The sequence below is a fragment of the Aristolochia californica genome, unplaced genomic scaffold (genome assembly GCF_029961685.1).
Source record: "Aristolochia californica isolate CCGP_79_NKW_82.1479 unplaced genomic scaffold, dmAriCali1.0.hap1 SCAF_9, whole genome shotgun sequence".
Lineage (NCBI taxonomy): Eukaryota > Viridiplantae > Streptophyta > Magnoliopsida > Piperales > Aristolochiaceae > Aristolochia > Aristolochia californica.
The window spans coordinates 34,882,092-34,906,287 of record NW_027182290.1 but is presented as its reverse complement, the minus strand read 5'-3'; the positions used below and the strand labels follow the sequence as shown (position 1 = coordinate 34,906,287).

The 24,196-nt window shown below is 39.0% G+C and overlaps 3 protein-coding genes across 3 annotated transcripts; all 3 read left to right on the top strand.

Annotated features, from left to right (window-relative positions):
• Positions 1–5,360: 5,360 nt before the first annotated feature.
• LOC137940860 (loganic acid O-methyltransferase-like) lies at positions 5,361–6,747 on the top strand. Its single transcript, XM_068785979.1, has 3 exons — positions 5,361–5,552; positions 5,633–6,292; positions 6,403–6,747. The coding sequence occupies exons 1-3, from the start codon at positions 5,361–5,363 to the stop codon at positions 6,745–6,747; spliced, it is 1,197 nt and encodes a 398-aa protein (XP_068642080.1).
• Positions 6,748–11,755: 5,008 nt separating this feature from the next.
• Positions 11,756–13,093, top strand: LOC137940859 (loganic acid O-methyltransferase-like). Its single transcript, XM_068785978.1, has 3 exons — positions 11,756–11,899; positions 11,980–12,639; positions 12,749–13,093. Exons 1-3 carry the CDS (start codon positions 11,756–11,758, stop codon positions 13,091–13,093), a joined length of 1,149 nt encoding a protein of 382 aa, XP_068642079.1.
• Positions 13,094–20,967: 7,874 nt separating this feature from the next.
• On the top strand, positions 20,968–22,359 carry LOC137940858 (loganic acid O-methyltransferase-like). Its single transcript, XM_068785977.1, has 3 exons — positions 20,968–21,093; positions 21,258–21,917; positions 22,015–22,359. The coding sequence occupies exons 1-3, from the start codon at positions 20,968–20,970 to the stop codon at positions 22,357–22,359; spliced, it is 1,131 nt and encodes a 376-aa protein (XP_068642078.1).
• Positions 22,360–24,196: the final 1,837 nt, after the last annotated feature.

Below are 24,196 nucleotides of genomic sequence, written 5' to 3'. Positions count from 1 at the left end.
TGGTGGCGTTGGGTAGCAATAGTGAGTGACCGGAGGTAGAGAGGACGCCAGTGACGAAGGTTGGAAGCCGACGGATGGAGGGAACGTCCGGCGAAGAACGAAACAGAGGTGAAGTTCTCTAACCGGCTCTCTCGAGCCTCGTTCGGAGTCGGAATCGCTCCGGGAATGGTCGGAAATACGTAATCGACGCCGGAGGATGGTCGGAAAGCGGAGTTGGCACCGGAGAAGCCCTCTCGGATCACTTCTCGGCCTGGCGAGCGACGACTGTCAAACTCACCTCGACGGAGACTCTCTCGACCTCTCCTCAGGTTTGTTCTCGGTTGCTGGACGGTAGTGGACGGCGGTGGACGGCGGTGGATGACGGTGGCGCGGTGGAAGACAGTGGTCCGGCGAGCGACGGTGGGAAACTCCTCTCGGGTCTCCCCTGTTTCCGGTGCTCTGTTCTGGCGAGCAGAAACTGTCGAACTCACCTCGACGGAGACTCTCTCGAGCTCTCCTCGGGTTTGTTCTCGGTTGCTGGACGGCGGTTGACGGCGGTGGACGATGGTGGCGCAGCGAACGACGGTGACGCGGCGACCGAAGGAGGGAAACTCCTCTCAGGTCTTCCCCTGTTTCGGTCAACGGTCGTGTTCTGATTTGTCTTCCCGCTCGGGTCTCCCCTCTCGGGTCCCCCCCCTCGGGTCCCCTTTCGACCCCCTCTTTCGACGCCCCCCTTTTGCTTTAAATACCATCTTATTTATTTTAAAACGATTTGACCTAAAAATCATCTCCATTTCACTAAGGGCATTTTGGTAAATATCTCCTTCTCCCACCATAATTCTCCTGAAATTCCATAATTAAATCTATAAAAAGTATTTCAGGAAGAAATAAACCTTAAAAACAATGAAATATAATTCAGGAGAGAAAAATATGCAATATCGATAGTGATTAATGCCAAATTCAATAAATGCTCATTTCATTTGAAAACCGATAAATAACCACCTATAACACAATTATAAAGGTTATTCTATTATAATTAACTTAGTTCTCATGTCAGAATATAGCATCTATCACTTGGCCCACACCATCACAAACTAGCGGCTTATGAAAGGGAATTAATCGGTTTAGCTAAAGTAATCCAGCATTGGCGGCCTTATCTCTGGGGGTGCCCTTTTCTTATTCGAACTGATCATTACAGCTTGAAGTATCTTTTTGAGCAGCGTCTCACCACCTCCCCTCAGCAACACTGGTTGAGTAAGCTGATGGGGTTTGACTTTACAGTTGAATGTAAACCTGACAGCTTGAATGTGGCAGCCGATGCCTTGTTTCGTCGGGACATTCCCGAGCCACACTTACATGATATCAATCAGCACAAAGTTCTTTTGCTGGATTCTATATGGGAGGAGACACAGCAGCACCTAGAACTCATTGCTTTATATCATGATATTCAGCAGGGGACATCGGATATCCATTGGACGATCCAGGATCGTCTTATCTTGTTTAGGAACATGATTTTTCTGCACCACACCTCGCCACTTATTCCTAGTATCTTAGCCTCTTTCCATGACAGTACACATGAAGGCAGATAGAAAACATATTTCCGCCTCAATAGAGATTTTTATTGGAAGGGTATGAAAAGCAACATAACAGATTATGTGGCGGTTTGTTAGACTTGTCAACGGAATAAAGCTGAATCATTAAGTCCAACAGGGTTACTCCAACCACTTCACCTACCGTCACAGGTATGGTCAAATATTTCCATGGACTTCATTGATGCCCTTCCCCCCTCTTCTGCTAAATCCATTATATTTATTGTGGTTGACCGCTTCTCCAAGTATGACCATTTCCTCCCTTTGGCGCATCCCTACACAGCCGCTCACGTGGCTCAGATCTTCATGGATAACTTTGTCCGATTACATGAGATGCCTGCGTCCATTACCAGTGACAGGGACGCCATCTTTACCAGTACGTTATGGAAAGAACTATTCAAGCTGCAAGGCACAAAATTGGCGTTCTCTTCCTCTTACCATCCGCAGACTGATGGACAGACCGAGGTAGTTAACAGGACGATTGAGATGTATCTCCGTTGTTTTGTGGGGGACTCACCTAAAAGGTGTGTTAAGTGGCTGGCATGGGCACAGTTCTGTTATAATACATCATACCACAGCGCCCTCGGCACTACTCCGTTCAAGGTAGTATATGGCAGAGATCTGCCTCGGCTTTTGTCGTATGAACCAAGTACATCCAAGGTAGCCACCTTGGACCAGGCTTTAGCAGAAAGGGACGCCATGCTCAGTGAGGTGCGCACTCATCTCCAAGAGGCCCAACATGCTATGAAACTATCTTATGATAAGAAGCACCGGGAAGTGTTCCTCTCCCCCGGGGATTATGTGTGGCTACTTCTCCAACATTACAGGCAACTTTCATTGGCCGCCTATAAACGTCACAAACTCTCCCCAAAGTATTATGGTCCCTTTCAGGTGTTGGACCGCATTGGCATAGTCGCCTACCACATGCAACTTCCACCAGAAGCCAAGATCCACAATGTGTTTCACGTCTCCCAATTGAAGGCCTTCCAGGGAGACTCCCCATTGCTACACACCCCTCTGCCACCGCTACATGAAGGCTGGGTCCTTTCTACTCCAGCGCAGGTGTTGCAGGCTTGCCGCATTTAGGATGATTGGGAGGTTCTAGTGCAGTGGGCTGATGCTGACCCCAATGACACTACATGGGTGCCCTTAGCAGCTTTCAGGGCTCTCTACCCCTCTTTCGAGCTTGAGGACAAGCTCATTCTCCAGGAGGGAGGTGGTGTTATGGACTCCATAGCATCCCGAGTTATCAACAGGCGTCGGAATTAAATTATTTCCCTTTCCATCTATGTTAAATTTTGTTTGGTTTGGTTTGGATGTAATTTGGCGTGAACCAATTGACCCATGGGTCTAAGTTGTATTGTCGTCCCCAAACATATTTATTGGGATGGAAAGCTGATGAAGGCAAGCATTGAGTAAATTAATTTTAGCCTGGTCGGATTCTCCCTCAGAGGTCCAGGTCGAGCTTCCTTCAAAGCTCAATCCATTCCATTCCGATTCCACCATTACACATTCAAAGAACAGGAGTTCTCTTCCAGCGTCAACAGTCAATCTCGAGGAAAGAGAGGGAAGAAGGGTGACGAGATCCATGGCCCGGGAAGATCCCAACAGCTTTCTGACATAAGCTATTAATTTTAATTTTTGTATGGACTATTGCTATGCTACCAAAAATCTCATTTGTTTTTTTGTTATTTCCAGAAAGACATATTTAATGCATATAATTAATAACTTAAAATTTTATTATCATTAAACTATCTACAACTAATGTCCTAGCTAGCAGTAGTGGTCACTGGGAGGACAATTTTCTCAAGCCAAATTCAACAAGTAAAAAATGTTGATGCATATCATATCGGCCAATATATGATGTAGCCGAACTTGTGCAACTTATCTGGTACAATTGTTCGCTTTTGTACTGGTCTACATAAGTCTACTCGCTAGTACGCTTCACTATATTACAGTGCATTTACATGGCTGAAAAAATATCTTTGGTTAAAAATTACGGAATTTCACCAAAATAACCATTTAAAACAACTTATTTTGAAAAACAACGACGTTATCAAATTATTTTGAAAAATACCCAAATCTGACTTGTCCACTACACTTGTATACAGTCAAAAGCGACACGTAAGCTTTGACTACTTACATGTCCCCACATCATCGGTGCAGTGAAGGTAGAAAAACACGTCATTTGCCACATCATTATTTCGCCAAGTCTTCTGCCATGTCAGTTGCCACGTCATTAAATGAAAAAAATTTGAATTTTTTTTAAAAAAATATAAAAAATCAAATACACTTTTTATTAATAAAAAATATAATAAATAATTAAAAATTAACTCTTACTTATTTAACATCATTTAATGTCAATAAAAATATTTATTAATTAAAAAAATTATCGTTACACTTTTTATTTCTTTATATTTTAAAAAAATAAAAATAAAATAAGTATCCTATTTAAAAATTTAAAATATTTATAAATATAAAAAAATACAAAAAGATGTTTTAGAGTTTAAAAATACAATTTATTTGTATAATTTTTATCACATCATTTAAAAAATAAAAAATTATTTTAAAAATATATTATTTAATTTAAAATCTTACAACACCTTTTATTATCAATTAAAAATATTTATTACTGAAAAATTAGAAAATTTTACTTGAGTTTAAAAAATAAATGTACTGGTACACTTTTTATTACCTTATATTTAAATTAATAAGTTATAAAAAAAAGTTTACTCTTACCTATTTAACACCTTTTTATTATCGATTTAAAAAATATTTTAATTAAAATTTTTGAAAATTTTAGTTTTGAGTTTAAAAATCAAATTTATCAATACTTTTTTTTCAAATTTATCAATAGACTTTTTATTACCTTATATTTAAAATAATTAAAAATAAAATAAATATACTAATTAATTAAAAAATCTTACTCTTACTAATTTAACATATTTTATTATTGATTTAAAATATTTTTTAATTTTTTAATTGAGAGGGGGGCGTCAAGGGCGAGGGTGACGCCGAGCGGCGATGTGAGGGGAGAGGGCGAGAGGAGAGGAAAGGAGAGGAGGCCGAGCAACGACAGCAAGGGAGCGACGACAGTGAGAGGAGAGAGGCCGAGCGGCGACGAGAGGGCGAGAGGAGAGGAGAGGAGAAATATGAGCAGGGAAATAAAAAGTATATTTGATTTTTTAAAAAAAAAAATTATTCAATTTTTTTATGTAATGACTTGGTAGCTTACGTGGCAGATGACATGGTGAAATAATGACGTGGCAGACGATGTGTTCATCTAACTTCACTGCACTGATGATGTGGCAATATATAAACAATCAAAGCTTACGTGTCACCTTTGACTGTATACTTGTGCAATAGACCATTCAAAGTTGGGTATTTTTTAAAATAATTTGTTAACATCGTTGTTTTTTAAAATAAGTTGTTTTAAATGGTTATTTTGGTAAAATTCCCTAAAAATTAATAAAACAGTTTTTTAAGATTTTTGAAGAGAGGTGTATAAGATTTTGAAATAATATTACCCAGTGATTCATGCATGTGACTCCACATTTTTAGTTGGAATGTTTTGTCTGTTGTGGTCAACACGGGCATGTCAAACTTGTCAACTAGAATTTTTTTAGTTCATTAAGCCAACTAGTCCGCATGAGTGGACTCGCCTTTTCTTGTTGCAGGTAAGAAGGTCAGAAAATGCGGATTGAGGGCATCCATATTGTGGAAGCTAAGATGCAGCTTCATCAACAGCCTCATCATCGACTTGTATAAATACCACTCCATCCCCCTTAATTGATGAAGAACTCAAACAGAGATTCATTCATTAGACAGCAGTCAAGTCTGAGAAAGAGTGAAAAATCAAATGGCTGCTACATGAACCGTTGTGATGATTATTCGACAGGCGGAACAACGGCCAAGCCCGTGGAGTCGTATCCCATGAACGGAGGTGATGGACCAACCAGTTATTCTCACAACTCTCACTATCAGGTACATATCCTTTCACTCCTTAACTTCCTTCCTCTCGGTCGTCTTGCAAAGTGACTTATGTTGTGACTTTGGTGCTGCAGGGAGAGGGAGTGAACGTTTCGAAGCAATTGATCAGCGAAGCCATCTCAAGCAATGTTAGCCTGGAACACCTCTCCTCTGTCGAGACTTATCACATCGCGGACCTTGGCTGCTCCGTCGGACCCAACACCTTCTCCGTCGTCCAGAACATCATGGGGGCCGTGGAGCACAAGCTGCTTGGCCTCGGCTCCTCTTCTAATATCTTGGATTTCCAAGTGTCTTTCAACGACCACGTGTCCAACGATTTCAACACCCTGTTTGCTTCTCTTCCTTCCAAAGGCCGACGATATTTCGCAGCTGGAGTGCCTGGGTCTTTCCATGGCCGTCTTTTCCCCAAGGCGTCTCTTCATTTTGTCCACTCCTCGTATGCGGTTCACTGGCTCTCACAGGTGCCCTACGAAGTGAAGGATGCGACCTCTCCGGCATGGAATAAGGGGAAGGTTTTTAGCATAGGGGCTAAACCAGAGGTAGAGGAGGCATATTCAGCCCAGTTTGCCAAGGACATGGAAGTTTTCCTGCAAGCCAGAGCAGAGGAGGTTGCAGTTGGTGGGTTGATGGCACTTACCCTTCCATATACTAAAGGTCCTGTTTTCGTCGAACAAGCTCTCTTTTACAGGCTCTTCCACATCTTGGAGCTAGCTCTAAACGACATGGCCGACAAGGTGGATAAAATCTTTCCCTACGACTAATTTCTAAGTGCCTAGTTTATAAATCTTCTTTTCAAATCGATCTTAAGATATATCAAGCTCACTGAATTGCTGGTATTTTTCAGGGTCGATTGGATGAAGTGAAAGTGAGCTCCTTCAACCTACCCATCTACATTCCCAGTATGCAGGAGATCCAAAAGATGGTGGAAAGAAATGGGTCCTTCACCATCCAGAAGATGCAGCCATTAACTTCTGCTGCGAAGGGATTTAGCTCCAGACTTGACGCTCGTCAATGCAGCATGATAGTGCGGGCACCCATGGAAGGAATAATGAGCCAATACTTTGGTAGTGAAACCATTGATGAAATCTTTGAGAAATACGTTGAAATCGCTGAACTGAATTCAGACTTCGTCGCACAAAGCGCAGCGTTGACTGAAGACCTATTTGTGCTCCTTCAGCGCAAAGCTTGACAACTAGAACACTTCCGAACCTGTTCGATGCTTGGAAATTATTTTTTTTTGAAGTTCTTATGTTTTCCATTGTAACTTGTCAAGCATCAAGACAATGTGTTCTCTCCCATTCATTTAAGGAAGGGAATTTCACCAAAATAACCATTTAAAAAAATTTATTTTGAAAAACAACAACGTCATCAAATTATTTTGAGAAATACCCAACTTTGATTTGTCCACTGCACATGTGCACAGTCAAAAGCGACACGTAAGCTTTGATTGTTTACATGTCACCACATCATCAGTGCAGTAAAGTAAGATGAACATGTCGTTTGACACATCATTATTTTGCTACGTCTTCTGCCATGTTAGTTGCCACATCATTAAATGATAAAAATTTGAATATTTTTTTAAAAAAACTTAAAAAATAAAATACACTTTACCTTATATCTAAAATAATAAATTATTAAAAAATTAACTCTTACTTATTTAACACCATTTAATATCAATAAAAATATTTATTAATTAAAAAAATTTATCGTTACACTTTTTATTACTTTATATTTTAAAAAATAAAAAATAAAAAAAGTTTAATAATTAAATTTAAAATATTTATAAATTTAAATATTTAAAAATTGAAAAAAATATACAAAAAAATTATTTAGAGTTCAAAAATACAATTTATTTGTATAATTTTTATCACATTATTTAAAAATAATAAATTATTAAAAATCTTACAACACCTTTTATTATCAATTAAAAATATTTATTAACTGAAAAAATATGAAAATTTTACTTGAGTTTAAAAAATAAATGTACCGGTACACTTTTTATTACCTTATATTTAAAATAATAAGTTATAAAAAATCTTACTCTTACCATTTTAACACCTTTTTATTATCAATTTAAAAATTATTTTAATAAAAAAATTTGAAAATTTTAGTTTTGAGTTTAAAAATAAAATTTATCAATACATTTTTTTCAAATTTATTATTACCTTATATTTAAAATAATTAAAAATAAAATAATTATATCATTAATTAAAAATCTTACTCTTACTAATTTAACATATTTTATTATCGATTTAAAATATTTTTTAATTTTTTAATTGAGAGGGGGGTGTCGAGGCCGAGCGATGGGGAGCGACGGCAGCAGGCACTGCGGGGGGGAGGCTGAGCGACGGTAGCAGGCACTGCGAGAGGGGGGGGGTAGGCGGGTGCGGCAGCGAGACTAGAGGAGGTCGAGGCCCAGCGGCGGTGAGAGAGCGAGAGGAGAGGGGGCAAGAGGAGAGGAGAGGAGGTCGAGGCCAAGCGACGACAACAAGAGGAGAGAGGGCAAGGCCAGAGGAGGCCGAGGCCGAGTGGTGGCAAGAGGGGAGAGGAGAGGGGGCGAGAGGAGAGGAGAGGAGGCTGAGGCCAAGCGGTGGCGAGAGGGCGAGAGGAGAGGAGAAAAAAAGCGAATTTGATTTTTTTATTTTTTAAAATATATATTTAATTTTTTATTTAATGACATGGCAGCTTACGTGGTAGATGACGTGGTGAAATAATGACATGGCAGACGATGTGTTCATCTAACTTCATTGAACTGATGATGTGGGGACATGTAAGCAGTCAAAGCTTACGTGTCGCCTTTGACTGTACACGTACAGTGGGCCAGTCAAAGTTGGGTATTTTTCAAAATAATTTGATGACTTCGTTGTTTTTCAAAATAAGTTGTTTTAAATGGTTATTTTGGTGAAAAGAAAAAGCAGGATGTGGGTTTCAGTATAATGCAACTAATGTCAGTCATGTCGGAAGGGAAAAAATGAGTGTAGACCAATTAGGATAGAGTTTGATCTGCTGAAGAGACGATTAATGAAGAGTTAATGTCCATGAAAAGTAACTTCTATGTTGATTTCTCTGTTTAATTTATAGATACATGTGTCATATTATATGAATAATACTATGTATACTTCAATAACATATTTAAACCATTTTATGTACATATAAAAAATATGACGCATGGTAAAATAATTTTACGTCAAGGGCTTTGTTATTAGTGGAACTTCCATCATAAGCTGATTTGAAAAAATGAAGACCCCATCAAACACATTGTTTCCATGCTTTAATGTGGGTTGTGATGGAAGAAATAGAACAACAAGGCAAAGGAAGAGGATGTATAAGTAAAAATGGTGTTTTGGCATAAAAACAAAGAGATACACAGACAAAACACACACAAAAGGTTGGTAGAGAAGTTTTCGGAAAATAAGTTAGGCCAATTGTTTCCCACACGAGTACAATCTATGTGCTGATTTTACAAAAGAATTTTGCTGCCCTGAGGTCTCATTACCTATGTGGTTTGTGGGGTGGAAGAGGATAGGAGGTGGTGTTGGGGCATCGAGACCCTATAGTTCACTTTCCAGTCAATGGGTGGGCCATGTTCTCAGGGCTCATTTGAAGGTGAAGGTGGAAAAGTTCAAAGTCTACCTCGACAATCAGATAGCTTGTTTTTATCCTTATATTGAGGTCCTACAAATTACTCGATCAAATCTTCCTTTTATTTTTTCTACCTAACAATGTTAAGTTTTATAATGTTGGAGTTATCAGAGAAGTTTGGTGTTGATATGAATAGGAATATCTAATTTCCATTTACAGAGACATTCCTTTGTAAATGTCGAGAATGTTAGTAAACAAAAAGTTTGACATACTATTGGGTTGATGCCTTTTATATGATTTAGATTGGAGATGGTATGTATTTTACTTGGAGTATATTTTTTGTCAAATATGTAACCAATTTAATATATTTACATGTACATGTCCTTCTAAATGTGTAGGCCACAACTTGTTATGATATTGAGCAATTTTAGATTACTCATCACTCCGAGTATGGGTAGACTGGTGGATCTAAAGAGCAAAATGCAAGTGTAACTTTCTTATAGAAATATATTTTATTTAAGCAAAGATAGTTATAACTAACTTATGTTGTTTTTGCAAGATGAAATACAACGGTTGGTATGAAAGGCACAAGAGGTTGGTGAGCTGGTTGATGAGTGTCATTGTGTGTTAGGTTCATGAAGTTAGGTCTGGCTACGTTAAGGGGTTAGGTTTGTCTCATCTGCCTCTACCGAGGAGGGTGCTATCATCTTCGTCTTAGTAGTTTACATGTATAGAGGAGTTGCTAAAAACTAAAGAGGCATTGTCCCAACTTCAAGAACATCTGAGAAATGTACAGAGTTGTGGTGAGGAGTTTGATTGTCATAATGAGGAGTAGGATCGTAAAATGAAGAAGTTAGAGATGAAGATGCAATGGTTCTTCCAACATCTATAGACCCAAAGCCAACCACCCCCAAATCTTCCTACTAAAGGTTTATAATTTTTTATTATTTTGAATAATTTATAAATTTTTTATATTTTAAAAAATACTTTGTACTATTTGTAAAAAATTTGGGGTTAACCATCTCATTCACCTAATCAACTGGATAACTTATTTAAGCAAGACCATTTGTTTGACCACACCATTATAACTGAGCAATGGTCTTTGGTTTTACCTAATCTTTTAGTGTTTTTATATTCCTTGAAAACGATTTTCTTGTCTGGAAGTCATGAAGTGCCTCATCGTTCTTGACCCATTAGTGTATCTAAGGTAGCAGAAAAGTTACTTCATTAGGACTGCTGCTCAACTATTTGATTGAAGGGAAGGGAAGGAAGTCGCCTTCCATTGACCATCGTATTTCGTTTACTTGAACCCAGACCCCCTTTCAGTTCCCACACGACTGTTGAGAATTAATTTGTCCGTTCGGCTTTTAAAGTTTATACTCCAGTGGCATGGCTATTATTAAGGCATGGAAGGGGCGACTTTAGTGATCATGTTGGTCAATGTTGGTATGCAGAATGTAACGTTTATGATTTGTTATTTAATTCATTTCGTATTTTCTATCGTTCAGTTCAATTGTATTTCACGTTTCTTTTAATAATTGTTGGAATTTGTGTTTATATCGACCAGGCCAGTCCTTGTATAAGATCCATGGGGCCGCTTTCCTAATAGGTTCGAGCCTTTTAGCCCAATGGTTTCAACATGGTATCAGAGCAGGTTGGTCCCGAGTTCGAGTCCCGCTCCCACCGAATTTTGTCCTGGGTTTTTCCAGGAGTTTGTCCAGGGTTTTTCCGGTGAATTTGTCCACGGATTTTCCCGTGTGGGGGAGTGTTGTTGGAATTTGTGTTTATATCGACCGGGCCAGTCCTTGTATAAGATCCGTGGGATTGCTTTCCTAAAAGGTTCGATCTTTTTAGCGCACTGGTTTCAACATAGTATCAGAACCAGGTTGGTCCCAAGTTCGAGTCCCGCTCCCACCGAATTTTGTCCCAGGAATTTCTGGTGAATTTGTCCTGGGTTTTTCCAGGAGTTTGTCCCAGTTTTTTTCGGTGAATTTGTCCACGGGTTTTCCCGGCGGGGAAGTGTTGGAATTTGTGTTTATATCGACTGGGCCAGTCCTTGTATAAGATCCGTGGGGTTGCTTTCCTAATAGGTTCGAGCCTTTTAGCCCAATGGTTTTAAAAACAATAATCTTATTATAGCAGCATGCCCGAGTGGCCTATCTTTCATTAGTCGCAGTTCAAGGGTCAATGAATGCAGACTGACCTGATAAAATTGATTTCACCAGCCATCACCATTTATTACTTGAGAGTTTAGACCCCATCCGCCTTGGCTTTCATTTGTCAGCAGACCAAATCAAGAAGTTAAAAAACACCAACACGTAACGATCAGCCTGATATCGAAGAGGTTGAGATAGGACGGAACAATTAATCTTCTCTTTATTCAAACTTGGTATGCTGAATGTAATTCGTCCGCATAAGTGGACTATATCTTTTATTGCTGCGGGTCAGAAGGTCGGTTTATGTGGACTGAATGGGCATCCATATTGTGGAAGCTAAGACGCTACAGCCTCATCATCGAACTTGTATAAATACCACTCCATCCGTCTTAATTGATGAACAACTCAAGCAGAGATTCATTAGATAGCAGTCAGGTCTAAGAGAGAGTGAAATATCAAATGGCTTCAGTTGCGAAGAACAGCTGCTACATGAACCGTTGTGAAGATGTTTCGACGGACGGAGCTAGGACCAAGCCCGTTGAGTCGTATCCCATGAACGGAGGTGATGGACCAACCAGTTATTCTCACAACTCTCACTATCAGGTACATAACCTTTCACTCCTTAACTTCCTTCCTCTCGGTCGTCTTGCAAAGTGTCTTATGTTATGATTTTGGTGCTGCAGGGAGAGGGAGTGAACGTTTCGAAGCAATTGATCAGCGAAGCCATCTCAAGCAATGTTAGCCTGGAACACTTCTCCTCTGTCGAGACTTATCACATCGCGGACCTTGGCTGCTCCGTCGGACCCAACACCTTCTCCGTCGTCCAGAACATCATGGGGGCCGTGGAGCACAAGCTGCTTGGCCTTGGTTCCTCTTCTAATGTCCTGGATTTCCAAGTGTCTTTCAACGACCACGTGTCCAACGATTTCAACACCCTGTTTGCTTCTCTTCCTTCCAAAGGTCGACGATATTTCGCAGCTGGAGTGCCTGGGTCTTTTCATGGCCGTCTCTTCCCCAAGGCGTCTCTTCATTTTGTCCACTCCTCGTATGCGGTTCATTGGCTCTCACAGGTGCCCTACGAAGTGATGGATGCGACCTCTCCGGCATGGAATAAGGGGAAGGTTTTTAGCATAGGGGCTAAACCAGAGGTAGAGGAGGCATATTCAGCTCAGTTTGCCAAGGACATGGAAGTTTTCCTGCAAGCCAGAGCAGAGGAGGTTGCCGTTGGTGGGTTGATGGCACTTACCCTTCCGTATACTAAAGGTCCTGTTTACGTCGAACAGGCTCTCTTTTACAGGCTCTTCCACATCTTGGAGCTAGCTCTAAACGACATGGCCGACAAGGTGGATAAATCTTTCCCTACGACTAATTTCTAATTGCCTAGTTTATAAATCTTCTTTTCAAATCGATCTTAAGATATATCAAGCTCACAGAATTGCTGGCATTTTTCAGGGTCGATTGGATGAAGTGAAAGTGAACTCCTTCAACCTACCCATCTACATTCCCAGTATGGAGGAGATCCAAAAGCTGGTGGAAAGAAACGGGTCCTTCACCATTGAGAAGATACAGCCATTGACTTCTGCTGCGAAGGGATTTAGCTCCAGACTTGACGCTCGGCAATGCAGCATGATAGTGCGGGCACCCATGGAAGGAATAATGAGCCAATACTTTGGTAGTGAAACCATTGATGAAATCTTTGAGAAATACGTTGAAATCGCTGAAGTGAATTCAGACTTCGTCGCAAAAAGCGCAGCGTTGACTGAAGACCTATTTGTGCTCCTAAAGCGCAAAGCTTGACAACTGGAACACTTCCGAACCTGTTCGATGCTTGGAATTTTGTTGTTACTATGTTTTAGTTTGTGGTTACACTATAAAATAAAAATAATTTTTATATCCCTTCCTCAACTTACAATTACCTGTATTACCCTTCCTCAACTTACAATTAAGTTTAAGATTTGAAGGAGTAAGGGTGGACTGGGGTGAAGTTGGGAGTGGGCTTTTAAAAAGTATAATCTGACCACGACCCCGTTTGTTCAAAAACCCATAACGGGTTTGGAAGTCCTATGCCATTCGCACCCCGTCCCTCCCGCATTGCACAATAGTTTTCCTGCATGTAAACTGTTACGCACAGAGGTTTGTGACTCCATCCATTGCACTTTGGATAGATTAGACATTTTTTTTGGAAATTCTTGAAATTCATATACTATATCTTTGAATAGATTAGACCTTTTTTTTGGAAATTCTTGGAATTCATATACTATAACTGGAGGTATATATTTTGGCTTCGGCTTTCCATCTTTTTATGAATTTCATACATATCTACAGAAATTACTCTAACACATGAAAATTAAAGTTAGGTCATTCGAGTTTGATTTGGATTCACCAGTTGGGTTGCCAGACTCAAGCAAAGTCAAAAAGGATTTGTGTAAAACAGAAGGGTCAAGTCCTTCGGCACATCCATAGAAGACTTTCCATATCCCGTTATAATTTTAATGTAGCTAGCAACAGCAAAAAACGTTATCGATGGAATTGAAGGAAGCTACCTTTCACGAACCATCATCATTTTCCAGGATGACCCTCCTTGTGGATTGATTTTGTGTTTTAATTATGCAAAATGGGCTTTTAGAGTTTAAATCCGCAGCCTTGATTATCACAATTCATTCAAGGGGTGATTTTATACAATCAAATTCAAGAAGAAAACAGTGCAATAAAACCAGAGATATAAGTTCGATTAAATCTATATGTCCAGATGCAGACATAATTCACATATATCAGTAGTGTATTAAAATAAAAAAATATTTGATATTGGCGCAACTCATAATTGGGGGCCAGTGAATACATTACATTAACGATAAGTTGTGAGAGGTAGGCATTGACACACTAACAAAAGTTTACTATTTTTTTTTTTTGTGGAAAGTGGTCGATTGAAGATCTTCCTTTATTTGATTTATTGTTGACTATTCTTTCCTAAGTGAGAAAGCAATTACATGCCTTACCTATTTGATCTTGACCAACATGTACTCTCCTTATTTAGTGCATAATTAGTTGCTACAAAGATTACATATTTGGTTTTTGGGTTAGATCTTCCTCCTTTCCCAAATTGGTTCCAACCCGAGCTGGTTAGCTCCATTTTTTTCAAGTTGGTTCCAACCCGAGTTGGCCCTGGTTTCCCTCCTCTTGGTTTGGTTCATATTTTTTGGTTGTCTTATTGGCTTGGTACAAGGTACTCTATTACTCACATCAGAGGAGCATTAACACTTGGTTTTGACATGCAAAGTCTTATAAGTATTTTCATATAAGTCTTGTTCGGTGGTTCAACTCTCTGGCTACAATTCTTATATAAGTAAAGAATTTCTGGTTCATTCTTAATGGTAGAAGATTTAAGCCGAATTTTTTGCTTACCTTTTTGAGTTGTTGTTACTAATCAACAATATCATGAAAGTATCTCATGATCTACCCTTGAAAAAAAAATATTTGTTAACTAACAATATCTGGAAAGAATCTTAAGAAGATCATCTTATTCCTTGATTTTTTTTTGTCAAAGATTGCCTTGCCTAAAGATTTTAAGAAAAAAAAAAAACAAGGCAAGGAAAGTTGTTTTCTTTGATTGCTAAGTTGGCACCGATTGAAGGAGGAAACTACCTTATTTATAAGATTTTTCCTGCCACTAATTTTGTGAGATTTTGTTTGTATTTTGAAATATTACAAAGAATTTGATTTGGTATCCTTGCCTTAAAAAATTAAAGCAAAAAAAGATTGAAATATTTGGCTTGGCTTGAGTTACTTGGTTTATAATATTTGAGCTAGTGGAGTTGTTGATAATAACCTTCTTTTACTTGATCATACAAGAGGTGGATTAGCACTTGAGCTTCCAAAATATTTATTGACTTCAAGCTAGGAACATTGACCTTATCTCCCAGGTTGAGGGGGAGAATAGAAGAAGTATGAAGGATGAGCACATTTGAGATTGTTTGATTTATTGATTATCAAACAATACTTGGTTCAACTTATTATTGGCAATCTATTACTTAGCTTAACTCACTCACTCACTGCCAAAGCTACTATCTACTATCTACTATCTGCTATTTGCTACCGCCATGACTCCGACTTGATTTAGTACCCTAGATTATTACCTTGGATTATCCACAACTTGTTACTTGGTGCATAACTTCCATATTCAACGATGGACTTGCTGAAAATTATTTTGTTGATTGTTGTCAGCCTTGGTTATTTTGATGGAGAAGAAAGCACTTGGTGACCCCTGAATATTATCTTCCGGTGATTACCCTTTACCTCCATATTTGGCAGTTTTACTCCTACCATTAGAGAGTCGGTGCCCTGTGTTGGGACACCGTGATGTAGGAGTTTATTAATATACTTTTGAGCAATGCCTATAGACCCACTACCTACAGAGGATAGGAGTGTACCCAACATCCAACTTTAGTCAAATCTACTATTCACCCAAGAGGTGTATTTTTTTAGCTACCCTGAGAAAGTGGGTAGACTTTGTGCCCCACAGTAGGGCTATTTTTTTTGGCTGAGAAATTGAGCAGAAAGTATTTTTTACTTTGACCATTTGACAAGAGTATGGAGAGATGTCTTACGACTAGGAGTGATTTTATTCTCTCTTATATTATGCCAATTGGATCTCTTGGTAAAGAACAAAGAGCCCACCAGTTTGAAGGAAGAGTGATGGAAGATATGATGGACGGCTATTTTATACGAGAAGATCCAATACACCATTTGTAGCAATCTGGGCATTCATGATGTTCTCTCACCCCTAGCTTGGGGGAGGGTGTTGGATGATGGGCCCAAGGCCACGCAACCAATGAAGTCCACACGTCCAAGAGTGTGGAAGATGGACTCAAGTCCACAGACCAAGGAGAAGACCCATATGCCCACATAGTGGTGGCACGATGGTACGTAAAGGGTCATCTCATAAAGATGACACTGATATAATTTGTCTATGATTTATGTCTTTTATTCACTCTTACTATGGTGAAGGGTATTCTTATAATATTAGTACTTTTGATATCTATAAATATAACTGAAAGGGGCAGGTTTGGACAAGTCTATTACCCTAATTTGCCTCCTCTTGACTCCAAATTTGTTACTTTTCCTCTTCTCCTCCTAAAACTTTTTTCTCCACAACGCTTCTTCTTCTCACCCCTTAATCTTCTTCTACCATGACTATACATCATGGGATCCTATATTTCAACACCATATATGCTTTAGACATTTGGGATTTCATTATGAATGTGAAGTCATTATTCTCACGCACCTCAACCACCTCAAGCAATGCCTAATTTTGGCATCATTACATATACAAAATGTAGTAGAAAAACTTAATCAAACATGGATGCTTCGGAATGATACGTACCTAAGGAAAATATTTAACCTATAGTGCCCGATGCATAGTTTTTACTTGTGTTTTAACTCAAAGCTCTCATAAATATTTAAGAAACAACATGCGGGAAGATCTCACATTAATCCTTGTTGATGCTCCACTTTAGGAAAACCATTATGCCAGTTAATATAAAAATAGAGTTGTCCAAAGATTTAGTTGGGCTTGCGCTTAAGTAGAACAAAAAGATCCTGGCTCGCTTCCATACTTTGTATAATGAGATGAGAAAACTCTTCAATTTTCTGCTGGTGTATGTGAAAGATTTCATCGATTATTTCACTCCCAAATTGCGTGCTCATTATCACCTTTGTAATTGCTCTTATGAGAGCAGACAAAGCACGAGCATCAAAGGCCATGTTGGGTATAGTTAGTGGCTGCATCATCTCCATATTGAAACTGCCATTCTCTTCAACTAACATCCCGAATTCATCAACAGTTGGAAGGTAGGCAGGCAAATTGAATGAATCTACTTCATCTTCATCCAGTCTAGCCTGTAAAAACATAACGAAATGCATAATCCTCTTGCGAATTACTAGTCTATCCTTCCATTTATACCAAGGAAATAAATGAGACAATACAAACTCCAACTCATTCCTTATTTGAGTGGACTAGAGGCATGAATAGGGGTGGCCACAATTTGTGTCAAGCTCGGGGTATCTCGAAACCCAAATTTAAAAAAGTCAAAAAAAACTCCAAAAGCTCAAACCCGACCCCGACCCAATCACCATCTCTGTAACCCATTTGATTTAAATTACGAGTCAACTCAAATGGGTTGATCTGGCTCGCCCGAGAGAGGACCGAGCCGACTCGGTTCTAAAAAACAAATTTTTTTCGCCCGCAGGGATTCGAACAAGAGAGGACCGAGCCGACTCGGTTCTAAAAAACAAATTTTTTCCGCCCGCAGGGATTCGAACCCACGCGTGTTCGTGTTTAGCCCATATATCCAGTATGCCAACTCGCATCCGTGTGTTATCATAGGATAAAAAATAGTATATATATTAAATTTCAAAAATTACATAATCTATTTTTTATTTAATTTTCATTCATGTGAATATTTATGAATGCACATATAGTTGTTTATTGTGCATATTTAAGTTGATTTTTTAATTGTGAAAATTCCTATTATTTTTATGCAATTGGTCTAGTATTTTAATCAAACTGATTGAAGCTACATGTTGCCAAAGTAATTTGATTAAAAATACATAGATGTTTGTACGGAGTTATTTATGCAAACTGTGCTTGGCCCAAAGGAAGACACAGTTTGGCCAAATCAACAACGTACCTATGATGATAAATGTATGACAATTATAAAGACTTTTCATGTGAATAATGGTCGGTCCAAAGAAAAGGCTATTGTTTGACAAAACTGATTGTCAGTATTTGATCATTGCACATAGAGTACCACTTACAGTTAATTTATCTGTCCAGAGACTAGGAATTAATGTTGTACTAGGTATCTTGAGATGGGTCACCAATTTGGGTTGTTTGTACATGTCTTATTTTTCTTTGTAAGACATGCTAGTTAATGTGAGTATGCTTGTTTATTTTGTTATATATACAGTTTCTGTTGCTACTGCTTCTAATGTTACTGCTCAAATAAGCAACATTCCAATGCTGAGCGGGACGAACTTTAAGGCATGGAAAGATATCATGGAAATTGTCCTCGGTTGTATGGATTTAGATCTTGCACTTTGAGCGGAGCAACCCACTTTTACTCCAAAAAACCTCAATGAGGTTAAAATTGAGAAGTGGGAGTGCTCTAACCGAATGTGTTTGATTATCATGAAATGCTCCATTCCGGAGGCGTTTCGGGGCTCTATTTCTGAGAGCAAGAGCGCTAAGAAGTTCCTTGAGGAAATTGAGCAATATTTTGCCAAGAATGAAAAGTCGGAGGCGAGTATCCTTTTGGCTAAACTCGTTTCGATGAAGTATAAGGGCAAAGGGAACATCATGGAGATGACTCATCTCGCATCAAAACTCAAGTAATTTAAGATGGAGTATCTGAGGACTTGTTTGTGCACTTTTGGGTTCCGCTTTCCATCTTTTTATGAATTTCATACATATCTACAGAAATTATGATTTCATACTAAACATGATGTGTCCAAGGGTTTTTTACTCGAACACATGAAAATTCAAGTTAGGTCATTCGAGTTTGATTTGGATTCACCAGTTGGGTTGCCAGACTCAAGTAAAGTCAAAAAGGACTTGTGTAAAACAGAAGGATCAAGTCCTTCGGCACATCCATAGAAGACTTTCCATACCCCATTATAATTTTAATGTAGCTAGCAACAGCAAAAAACGTTGTCGATGGAATTGAAGGAAGCTACCTTCACGAACCATCATCATTTTCCAGGATGGCCCTTCTTGTGGATTGATTTTGTGTTTTAATTATGCAAAATGGACTTTTAGAGTTTAAATCCGCAGCCTTGATTATCACAATTCATTCAAGGGGCGATTTTATCCGATCAAATTCAAGAAGAAAACAGTGCAATAAAACCAGAGATATAAGTTCGATTAAATCTATATGTCCAGATGCAGACATAATTCATATGTATCAGTAGTGTATTAAAATAAAAAAAATATATGGTTTGGAAAAAAAAAATCTGTTTGATAGACTTTAATGGCGGATGAATAAGTTAAGAGAGGATTTCAATTGTGCTACAAAGGCATAAACACAATAAAAATCATAATTTATTTTAATAATAATTTTAAAAAGTATTTTTTTAATCATTTCATGCTTTTGATTTAAAAGATAAAAGAAAAAAAAAAGTCTATACGATTTATACTATAATTTGGCATACAAGTATACTGGTTCTTTGAAATCGAAGTCATTACCATTAATATCTGGTAAGTGGTTGGTCCAGAATTCGGAGAACTTCATACATGTGATGGATAATCCATCGCAGGGTCAAAGTTGGTGTACTTTAGTTCCAGACTTGACGCTTCGAAGTGCAGCTTTATAGTGCGGGCAGCCATGGAAGGTTATCCCAAAACTTTGATAGTGAAGCAGTGGAAGAAATCATCGAGAGATACGAGGCACCATCATCATCAGCTCCGGTAAGGAACCGAACCTGCAAGTCAATTGAGTGAAGTCCTCATTTACGATCTGACCGAGTCAGTCAAAGTGACTCGAACCATTAGTCAGGGCTACGATGGTGGGAGTAGGAGTAATTCGGATGGCGGTCAAAATAGAAATTCCAATTATGTAATGCTTGAACAGTTGGCTAACTGTAAAAACTACCCCGAGATACTCTGACGGCTCGACGTAAAATATCAATCGAAGCTGTTCATTCACACGGGCTCTCATACTAATGCAAATAAATTATATGTAATTATGTTTAGATTAGCCAAGAGCCGGCCACGCGTGGACTGACCTTGTAAACAGTTAGAACTGGTCGCGCCCCGGGCCTTTTGCCAATTGGGTTGATTTACTGTTGTTAATTAGGGTTTCCATTTAAAAATCGTTTGTCATTTTGGTTTTCCTCGTTCGAGCTGTTGAGTTATTCAGTCACCATACGCCGACAGCTTTGTTTGGTCAAAAACCAAAGTCAGAAACACGGAAGTTTCATCGTAAGTTTCAAATTAAAAATTTCTATCAGTAAGTTTCATCGTGTTCATTTGTCAATGGGATGATCTCATCCATATTATAAGTTTTTTTCTTGGGACTTTTAGGATATTATCCAACTTTTTAAACATACTTAGACAAACAATCAATTTTTTTAACTTATTTTAAAAAAAATCGCCAATTTTGATCGGTGAACACATCAACTAACACGTAATCTTCAAGACACGGGTTTTTTCAGCTACATTTTGGCATGAAACTGAAGCAGAAGGAACGTTATTTGATGTTATACCTGAGACATCTCACTTGTTTTGTAAGCATCTTAGGCTTACAAAATGATGGATTTCCTGTTTAAGTAAGCATCTTAGGCTATAAGATGATGATGCGAGAGAAATTTCTGGGTGGCTTCAGGATTACGATGACTTTCCTGTTAGTAACTCTATTTCAAAGACGTGGGACTTTATCCACCGATGACTTTAATAGTTTGAAGTTTCCGGAGTTTAAAAGTTTTTGTTTAATCCTTACATTTACTGAGTAGCTGTTCATATTATATTACTACGGTTTTTCCACGAGGACCGTTTCTAACCAGTAGTTTCCGCCGGAGATCTTAGTGTGCCGGCATCTATAAATATCCATTTCGTCTAGGGAATAACTCGAGCAAAGAAGGAGAGGATTAGAGAGAGAGAAGAGAAGAGAGAAAAAGAAATGGAGTCATACGGTATTTCGATAGAATCACTGCCCACCAATTTTGATAATGTTAAGGCTTTTGAATCGTATCCCATGAATGGAGGTGATGGACCAGCCAGCTACGCACATAACTCCCATTATCAGGTACCTTCCCGATCATCTCCCTCATTTGCTAATTCGTCTTAGGTGAGTAGCTGCGTTGTTTTGTCACTAGAATTATCTGTTACTATTCGACTTCACACCGCTGCTGTAACATTTACTGTATGGTTTTTTTGGTTCTGGTAACTGACACACGAAATTTCCTATAGGGAGAGGGTGTGAACGCAGCAAAAAAATTGATCAGCGAAGCCATAGATCAGCATAGCTGCCTGAAGCAGCTATCCTCCTTGAAGACTTACCATGTTGCAGATCTTGGGTGCTCTGTCGGACCAAACACATTCACCGTTGTGCAGAACATCATCGATAGTGTGAAGCACAAGCTGCCCAGCCTCGGTCGCTCCTCCAACGTTATGGATTTTCATGTCTCTTTCAATGACCACAAGTCCAACGATTTTAATACCCTTTTCATTTCTCTTCCCTCCAAAAGCCAGCGATATTTCGCCGCCGGTGTGCCTGGGTCCTTTCACGGCCGTCTCTTTCCCAGGTCGTTCCTCCATTTCGTCCACTGCTCGTATGCAATACACTGGTTGTCTCAGGTACCCTACGTGCTGACGGATGAGACATCTCCGGCATGGAATAAGGGAAGGATCATGAGCGATGGTACAAAACGTGAGGTTGAGGAGGCTTATGCAGGTCAATTTGCCACGGATATGGCGATTTTCCTACAAGCCAGGGCAGAGGAGGTTGCTGTTGGTGGCCTGATGGCCCTTACTGTTCCATATAGTAAAGGTTCCGTGAGCGTCCAACAAGCTCTGTTTACCAGACTCTTTCGCATCTTGGACTTGACTCTAAACGACATGGCCGCCAAGGTATATTCGCAACCTTAGTTTGTATTGTGTGATAAATATACGCTTTTCAGAGCCATGGAATGCGGAAATAAGCTCACTGTGTATTGTGCTTGTATAGGGTCAATTAGATGAAGCGAAAGTGAACTCCTTCAATCTACCCCTCTACATTCCCTCTGCACAGGAGATCCAAAAGCTGGTCGAAAGAAATGGGTCCTTCAGCATCGAGAAGATGCAGCCATTAACTTCATCAACGAAAGGGTTTAATTCCAGACTTGACGCTAGGCAATGCAGCTTGATGGTCCGAGCGCCCATGGAAGGGATCATGAGCCAATACTTTGGTAGCGAATCAATCAACGAAATCTTTGAGGTATACGTTGAAATAGCTGAAGAGAATTCCGAGTTCATCTCACAAAGTGCAGCCTTGACTGAAGACTTATTTGTGCTTCTCAAGCGCAAAGCTTAGCAACTCGGGGATCTTCCAAAAACTGTCTGATGCTCGCAAAACTTTTTTTTTTTTTTTTTAATCTTTTAATGTATTTGTGTTTCTTACTGTCGTACCCTCACCCACCCTCTCTCGCAGGAAATACCTTCTCTGAAAATAAATGTCAAACGAAGTTATCGGACTATGTGATTTAGGATCAATATTCCACCAGTGAATGATCACTATCTTTGTTATTACTTATTTACGTATCATCAACTCAACAAACACGTATACATGCAGTTGACAAATAACATAAAATCCGAGAACACGCTTCCTCTTTTTAAAAAACAAGATTGGACTCTTCTCTTGGAGCTCAATCTTGAATGGGCATGATAGAGATAAAGATAAAGATAGTGATAGAGATAAAGATAACTAGCGAATTAGAGACAGACTCAAATTGTAGAATTGTACTCTCCTATTGTTTCTGTTGTAATTTTATAAATAGTGTGCATATCAATGATAATCACGATAATATTATTCTATATTCATATATTCGACATGGTTCCCCTCCAACTTGACTTTTCACTGCTTCAATTACGGTGTCGACGGCATTGACAATGTTGAGTCCCACAGAGCAACCCAAGTCTGCGAGCCGAAATTGGTCACCGGAAGAAAGCCATCCTAGGTCAAAATCCTAAACAATGATCTATTTGACCACAGATACAGCCATCAAAGCTCCATCTCTCTCTGCCGTGTCGCATTACAATTCAAGGAGGACCAGTTAGATTGTTCAAATAACTCAATAATATTATTTTTTATAGAAGCCATAAATGATCATCAATCAACTCTTAATAAAACCCAAAAGGGTTATATTAACTCTTCATAGAATCAACTCTTAATTGATCCAAAAGGGTTGTGTCCCCTTATCCCAAAATCCCGCTACAGAGCGCGGGATTTCAAGATTTATTATTTAGCAAATCCCACACCAAACTAACATTGTAGAGTGATAAAATTGCTTCTAGAAAATCCCCAAATCGGGAGACGAAGCTCCTCTGTTATTTCGGAAAAACAGAGTATCTTTCATTCACTTCTGTAAGTTGTATATACAGAGAAGGAAAAATAAAAACGAGTCGGCGCACTACCTGACTCGCTAACTTAACACACATACAACTCAGCATTAACTCATTACAACCCATTTACAACTTACAACTCAGTTCAGCAACTCAGCATAACAGTAACTCGTAATACCCCCTCCTCAAGCTGGCGCATGAATGTCAAGAATGCCCAACTTGGAAAGAAAAGCAGAGAACAATGGCAAGCCAAGTGGTTTAGTGAAACAATCAGCAAGTTGATGAGAAGTAGTGATGTGGAAGAGTTTAATAAACCCATCTTGAACTCTGTCACGCACAAAATGACAATCAATCTCGATGTGTTTTGTACGCTCGTGAAACACTGGATTGGTGGCAATGTGAACAGCAGATTTGTTATCACAATAAACAGCCACAGGATGAGTATGAGAAATATGAAAATCCTTCAGTAAGTAAATGAGCCAAAGCAACTCAGCAACAGTGTTTGCAAGAGCCCGATATTCAGCCTCAGCAGAAGATCTAGAAACCACAGTTTGCTTCTTGGATTTTCATGAAATAAGCGAACTACCAAGAAATATACAAAAACCAGTAATAGACCGCCGAGTATCCGGACAACCAGCCCAATCAGAATCTGTAAAGGCAGTCAAGTTAAGTGTGGAGGAAGAAGAAAAATGAAGACCTTGTCCAGGGGAATTCTTAATATATTGCAACACACGATGAGCTGCTTGGAGATGAGGCATCCGAGGAGCAGCCATGAACTGACTTAGTTGATGTACAGCAAAAGTTATATC